This window comes from Lactuca saligna, chromosome 8, assembly GCF_052625555.1.
Source record: "Lactuca saligna cultivar CGN05327 chromosome 8, ASM5262555v1, whole genome shotgun sequence".
Taxonomy (NCBI): domain Eukaryota; kingdom Viridiplantae; phylum Streptophyta; class Magnoliopsida; order Asterales; family Asteraceae; genus Lactuca; species Lactuca saligna.
The window spans coordinates 111119855-111127794 of record NC_136424.1 but is presented as its reverse complement, the minus strand read 5'-3'; the positions used below and the strand labels follow the sequence as shown (position 1 = coordinate 111127794).

Genomic DNA, 7940 nt, shown 5'->3' with positions numbered 1-7940 from the left:
TTACAAATCCCAAAAGGTTTAACCTTGATTTCGAATGAACATCAATATCAAGAATTTATAGACATTGCTTATCAATGTGGAGTACAAGTTTCTGTTTACATGGACCATTTTGGTACTACTGTGCATGTAACGAAGGCAAATGAAAATGAAAATGAGGATCATTGTTCTGTCAAGTCAAACATGTCAATCGAAGGGGAAGAAGGTATTGACCTAACTGAAATTAAGAGTCCATAAGAAATCAACATGGAAGGAATAACCTATGAAGAAGTAAGTCAGGGTAATGGAAATGAGGAAGCCATAGAAGGTGATCCAAAAGATGATGAAGATGATAATGTCCCAGATGTGAAAGGAAAACCGATGTTTAATGAAGACATACCTTGGAAGAAGCAGGTGGCAATTCTAGGTATAAGATTCACCAACCCTAAACAATTAAAATTTATGATTTGTAATTATATTGTAGCAAATGGATATCAATTGTAGTTTGAAAAAACGATAGTAAAAGGTGATTGGTTAAGTGTAGTAATGGTCAATGCACATTTAGGCTTTGGGAATCATGGATGAGTGAGGAGCAGTCTTTCCAAATCAAGTCCCTTGTCATTGACCATAATTGTGCAAGAAATTATAAATTAGGGTCAATTGTTAATTACAGATGGATTGGTAGCTATTTCACCCGGGAAGTGCTTGAGAATCAGAAATTCAATGTTAGGATGTTAAAAGAGGAAGTAAAGAATAAATTTGGCATAGAGGTTAGTATAGGACAATGTAGGAGAGCTAAGTAACATGCAATGTCTTTTGTTGAAGGTACCATAGTGGAAAATTATGCAAAGTTGTGGTCCTATGGTGAAGAGATAAAAAGGTCTAATCCAGGGTCAACAGTCAAGTTGTCTGTGAACTCTATGCCAGATGGGAAAACTTACTTTAGCAGGATATATATGTGTTTTCATGGACTAAAGAAGGGTTGGAGAAGTGGATGTAGAGGGATAATAAACTTAGATGGGTGTTTTCTAAAAGGAATGTGTACTGGTCAATTATTATGTGTTGTTGATAGGGATGGTAACAATCATATATACCCAATAGCTTGGGGTGTAGTTTGTGTTGAAAATAAAGACAGCTGGAAATGGTTCTTAGAAAACTTGCAAGAATATCTGCATCTTGAAGGTGGTTTTGGTAGGACATTGATGTCAGATCAACATAAGGTATGTTTCTACTTTATAATGTCATACCTAATTTCTTTCAAATGTGATATAATTCTAAATATTATGATGATATAAATGCAGGGGATAATTAAAGATGTGAAAGATTTATTTCCAGAGATAGAACATAAGCAATGTGCCAGGCATGTTCTTTCAAATTTCAAGAAGAAATTCCCTAGGGATCTGTTTGAGAAACTATTTTGGAAGGCTTGCAAGGCCTCAACTGAACCTCTTTTCAATTCTGCAATGAAAGAGATTCAACTGATTAGCCCTGCTGCTTATGTGCATCTGATTGGAAGGAATCCAAAATCATGGTCAAGAGCATTTTCTCAATTTGGAAGGGGGTGTGATGCAGTTGAGAATGGGTTGTCTGAAAGCTTTAACAATGTTATATTGGAGGCTAGGAAGAAGCCAATCATTACAATGTTGGAGGATATTAGACTATATGTGATGCAAAGGATGTGTAGTTTGAGGCAAAAAGGAAGTGAATGGGGACATCTTGATGTATGTCCAAACATAAGGCTTTCCCTAAATGAATTAAAGATCCAACAAAGGTACTATATTGTTCACTATAATTTAATTGAATATCCAGTCAAGGTACTTTAATTACCCCTGTTAACTTTGATTATTTGTAGGTACTGGCAAGTGCTTCCTAGTGGCCTGAATACATTTGAAACAAAGAAACTTAGGAGAGTCTTATGGAGTTGATCTGGAAAAGAAAACATGTTCTTGTAGGATTTGGCAAATGAATGGGTATGGTTGTGTACACTCAGTGGCAACCATTAGTTATGTAAATAGAGATGTAGAGGTATTTGTTGATCCTCTCCTCCTTAAACTCGCCAAGCTGTTGACGCATCTCATCTCGCATTTCCTTAATCTGCAATTGGGTTTCCATGGCATGAAGTTCGTAATCAGTTGGTAAGTCTAATTCCGAAGCTCTAAAACCACCATAGGAGAAACTTTGTTCTGAGGCCATCTTCTAGATTTATACGTCGGAAAAAAAGCGAAGTCAATGATGTGAATGTTACGGATTAGGGTAACAAAGTGGTTGGGAAGACGGATTTAGGGGAAGACGGTTTATAAGGGGACCATTAGCAATGACTTGACAATTCTTAGGGACCAAGATTTCAACAGTAATATTCCACGGTGGTGTCCATGTCACGAAAACAGGGGATAAACATTTTACAATCGGTAAAGGGATGCAATTAAACGGTAAAATGAAAATATATTTCTTTAATGTGCAAAAAAACGTTTGGGGACCTTTTAAAACAAACACGAAAAGTTTGATGGGCTAATATGACATTTGCCCTTGATATACCTATATCCTCTTCTTCCTCCTTCTCTCTCTCTCTCTCTCTCTCTCTATATATATATATATATATATATATATATATATATATATATATATATATATATATATATATATATATATATGTTTAGGTTCATTTGACACCATGTTAATTTTGTGAGACCGTGAGACCAAATCTAAAAATGTTTTTAAAATGCAAAATAAAATCAAAAATCAAAAAATTCTTCTTTTAATTATTATTTTCGAAACTTTAATGACATAAAAAAATAAAAAAAATTAACATTTTTAAAAAAATACGTGAAATATTCTAATAGAATATTACACTGTAAATATTTTAATGTGATTTTTAGAATATTAGAATATTATACTGGAATTCTCAGATATGTAGAATAATCTATTATTCTAATAGAATATGTAATATATATATATATATATATATATATATATATATATATATATATATATATATATATATATATTATTTTTTTGGTATTTTTTTATTTTATTTTTTGGAAAATATAAATTTTGAAAATAATATTTGAAATTTTTTTCGAAAATTTTCAATTATTTTGGATTTTAAAAATGTTTTTTTGTCTACCAAATGAATAACTAGGATTGAGTCTCACGGTCTCACATAAATAGGCTGTCTCACATGAACCTAACCCAATATATATATATATATATATATATATATATATATATATATATATATATATATATATATATATATATATATATATATATATATATATATATATATATATATATATATATATATATATATATAGGATGAGGTTTAATAAAAAACCATAATTAACAAGAAACCAATGAATCAATCGTGAGCATCGAAAATCATAATGATCAACGGCCAAGAAAATAAATGTATATTTTTACATTGGACGCACATATACCAGATTATACCAAAAAATCTACCTCCTTACAAAAAACTCACCTCTTTTTTTTGTTTAAAATATTTTTTAGGCTACATTAAAAAAAAAAAAAAAACGAATATACCGTTTTTCTCGATTTTTCGTCCACTTTCCATAGAGATCCATGTTGATATATAAAAAACGAATTTTTTTTTTCGATAAAAACTCACATCATTTTGTTAGTTTTTTCAGTATTTAACTATTTTTGATTGAAACTCACTTCATTTAATGAGTTTGAAAAGAAGGACTCGTTCGTCCTTAAATGTACACAATCACAAGGGACTAACTTGAATACCACAATATTATTGTCTAATTTTAGATGAATAAATGGATTTGTGACGCTCTGTGATTTGCTTGTTTGTTATGCTCAATTATGAGTGAAATATACATATTCTTTAGGCCCTGCGTTCAAAATAAATGGACAATTTTTAGCCTCGATTTTGAACAATTTAGACAATTAAAAACATGATGAAAGAATTATGCAATGAAGTGAGATCGGGTTGAAATATGATCTTACGATCCAGGTCGGTATTTTAAGATCCTATCAAAAGTACACAAATTAGACTAGTTCTTTTATCTTCCGAAAATAAAACCAAACCAAAGTAGTTTTTTTCAATAACCATTTTTAGAATAAACGGTTAAGTGATCATATATAATCGAGCCCTTGCTTTAGATTAGATTTCTAAAACTTCAGGAACCGAAAAAATTTCACCACAATTTTAACTTAACTAGATTTTATCTGACAAAATTGATTCAACAAATTTAGACAGTTAGTTAATGGCTACTCAAGATTTGATTAAAAAAAACGGTCACATGACAGTTAATACCCGATTTTCATCTCCAAAATTACCATATTGACCTTCTAATGTTAGGACAAATAGGTATTGATTGTATTGGTTTCAAATTTCAATATCTCGTAAAAAAGCATTCTCTATTCTTGTTGTTTTTCACATTCTCGAGCACGACTACTTTCTTTGAATTCAAAACTCAGGATGACATCTAACAAGCTTTTGCTTCCGCTTTCGTCGGTAGTAACAATGTAATCAACTTGAAAATCTATACGAAGGACTATATATTGGAAATTAAAGCAACTTCTCAAAACTTCGAAGTTTGCGAAGTTTTTCATCCAATAAATGCATCCATTCGTCCATTTTAACAACCCACAAGTCACTAAATTATCAAAACCAAGCTTCAAAAGTGTTATCTTTAAATACACTTACTAGTCGTAGACGAGATGTAATTAAACTTTGAACAGAAGGAAAATTGGAAATAACTATAGGATTTGCACACTACGATTATGTCGTTTCTTTAACACGTGACATTTAAACCGATAATTTTAAAAAGAAAAATACAACTTAAAAAAAATAATAAAAAGTTCTAAATTAAAGTCGAAACGTTGATCATCTGGACTTATACTGACAAATATATAAAAATAAACACGTAAAAATAGCTTTTTTAGATTAATGAACGAAAGTTATTAATCAAAATTAAATTATATATAATACGAGGTTAAATACGAAAATTTAGTCAATAGAGGGATCAAAGTAATATTTTTCAAAGTTAAAAGTAAAGATTGAAATATGTAAATACGATTGTTTTGATTATATGAGAAACTCTCTCAAAACTCAAGATATTACAATGTTTTCCAATGATCATAATTCGACCTAAAACCATGTATACATATACTCCTAACTACCGACTTGTAATTAGATTACAATTAGGAAACTAGAAACCTACTTGTTTATGATTTCCTAAAAACTAGGTTGCTATTATTTGGTCTTCAAGTCCTACTCGACTTAGGATTCAAACAAAAAGTGAAGGTTTCAAAATGATATATTAAAAAGTAAAGAGGTGGGAAAGCCCCAAACTCATAAAAATAAAATATAGAAAAAATTAGATAAATGGTACATATGGTTTACCCATAATCACAAACACACTAAAATACCTTTACATTAACGGATGAATAATAATGACGTCAACAAAAAGGGTCATTCATGCAAGTTTTAAAATCCACATGGACAATGTTCGTCAAAAAGAATTAACAAAGACTTACATTGTGACTATTAGCAAACTACAGGAACCATTTTAGTAATTTTGTCTTAAAACTATTACGACCAACACTTAGTCTACACGCTTTAATGAGCTGCTTGAGCAAAAACATCGATTTGTTACAATCCCAAAATTGGATTGAAATCTACTTTAAATATTTTTTTTTTTGTTTTTTTTGAAAAGGCAAGATTTGAATTAAAAAAACAGCACAAAGCTGCAATTAGTACAACAAAAAACTACAACAAAAGAAAACAAGAAGAAAAGGAAAACCATACTTCTATACTATATATTTATGCCAACAAAACCTAGGAAAACCAACTCTCTAAACCAGCACCTAAACCAGCACCAGAGCTATCACCAAATTAATAGAAACCCAAAACCATAACATCAAAGAGCTGCCACCCCTTGAAAACGAATCATGAACAAAGGACTTGTCACAACAGATCTAATAAGGAATGCATGGGTAAAATCATCCAAGATAGTATCAGGGTATTGACTCCAAGTGAAAGAAAAACCACACTTCAAGAATCTAATTCACCAGTAATTCTATAAAGCTGCTACCAGAAGCAGATCAAACAGACCCTTAAGCCACAATGTGTGAGCAGAAACTTTAATAGAAAATCTTAGAATACACGGAATACAAGAAGGAAGTGATCATCCTTTGGTTGTCTTGAGAATCGTCCGTTGTAAGAATGTATACTCCATAATGCACTAATTTTTTTGGGAAGCCATGTAACAATGATAACTATAATTGAGGTGAGCCAATTTAGAGTTAATACCAAAGGAAAGCTTCTAGAGACCTCGCTTGAGGGATTATCAATGGAAGAGGATAATCATGACCTATGGATGAGAAATAAATAGGAGACACACCCCATTCCTAGCTTACACGAGGAGACTATACCACACAACACAACAAAGAAAGCTGAAAGGAGCGCTACAACAAGCAATCGAAAACCTAAAAGCAGTTTACCCAAATGAAATGAAACACCCACCAAACACCTACTAGATTGTGTAATAACCCGATATTTCAAATCAATGTAATAGTGTAAGTCAAGCATTGTAACTTATTTTAATGAAAACAACGTCAAAAATACATTGTTCAATAATCTTTATTAGGATGAATAATGTAGTTGATATTGCAACGAGGTTTTCAAAAATATAAAGAACACTAAAATCCAAGTTATAATGAAGAAGTTATGACTAATCGAAGATCCGCAACAAAACCGGTAAAACACTATTAAATGTGAAAAGTGAAATTTCAATAAAGTACTTATTAGCCTTAACAATCTAAATGAAAGTCGTAGGATACGTTAAATCGTGAGTTTCTACAAAAAGAACATTCAAATATTACTTCATATGAGGAAGTTAGAATTTTGCTACAAATCAACATAGCAGTACATAGACCGAAAATCTATTTGAAGATCAAACGATTTTTAGACAACACAACCTAAACGAGAATCGAATATCTTATCAAAAGAAATCCAACAGTAAAAATATAGATGAAAATGGACGTCGGATGAAGGAGTTATGAATTTTTAACGGACTTTTCATGTCTCGGCCTGTTAAAAATATAACTTTAAAAATAAATTCAAAATTAGCCGATAAAGTCTAAACGAAAGATGTAGAGTAAAATCTCACCTACGCGTAGATATAAAGAACGTCGAAAACAGAGCTCGTATGCGAAATATATGGATTTTTGAAGTTCTGGGCACGAACTTCGAGACTAGCCGAAAAGAATTACGCCCAGCGTAATTCGCACGTATTCGATTCGAAATCAGCTATGAAGTCTACTCCAATGCAAGGTTGACACATGTATGTAGAGCCGAAACGTCAGAGACAATCCACTTGTACGCCCACCATACGAGGTTAAACCCAGATTAGAGACTCGCGAGGCACTACGACCCACGTAACTTACGAGTATGCCTAGCGTACGGGGAGGCTTTAGCCTCCTATAAATAGTAACCGAGAGCTCCGAGTTTAGGTTGCAAATTCACTACCTCTCTCCTACTTTTACACATTTAAGCCCTTTTTACTACCCCGACGCCCCGGTAACATATATACGTTGCGACGAAAGCCCGAAGCCTCGGGATTTTCAAGAAGCTAATCTCTTTCCAATCGAAGTACTGCCCACATAAAGTCAAACTTTTCATCAAATCGTCACTCTTACGTAATGAGTTCATACCCTCGTATTTTCATGATTTTTAATGTTTTAAGGCGGGGGGGGGGGGGGGGGGGGATACAAGTTTAACACAAGGATTTTGTGTTACAAACAAATGATTTCAAATTGTAACAAAGTGACATCAAGTCGTCAAAAGTATTTAAAAATGTTAAACTCTTTTATAAACTTATATTTTCCCCAAAAATCATATATATATATATATATATATATATATATATATATATATATATATATATATATATATATATATATATATATAAGATTTAAAAGACTTAGGACAG

General features: G+C 31.7%; 1 protein-coding gene across 1 annotated transcript; it reads left to right on the top strand.

Moving 5' to 3' along the window:
* The first annotated feature begins 243 nt into the window (after positions 1 to 243).
* Positions 244 to 1901, top strand: LOC145010016 (uncharacterized). Its single transcript, XM_078968615.1, has 4 exons — positions 244 to 403; positions 802 to 1196; positions 1278 to 1747; positions 1829 to 1901. The coding sequence occupies exons 1-4, from the start codon at positions 244 to 246 to the stop codon at positions 1899 to 1901; spliced, it is 1098 nt and encodes a 365-aa protein (XP_078824741.1).
* Positions 1902 to 7940: the final 6039 nt, after the last annotated feature.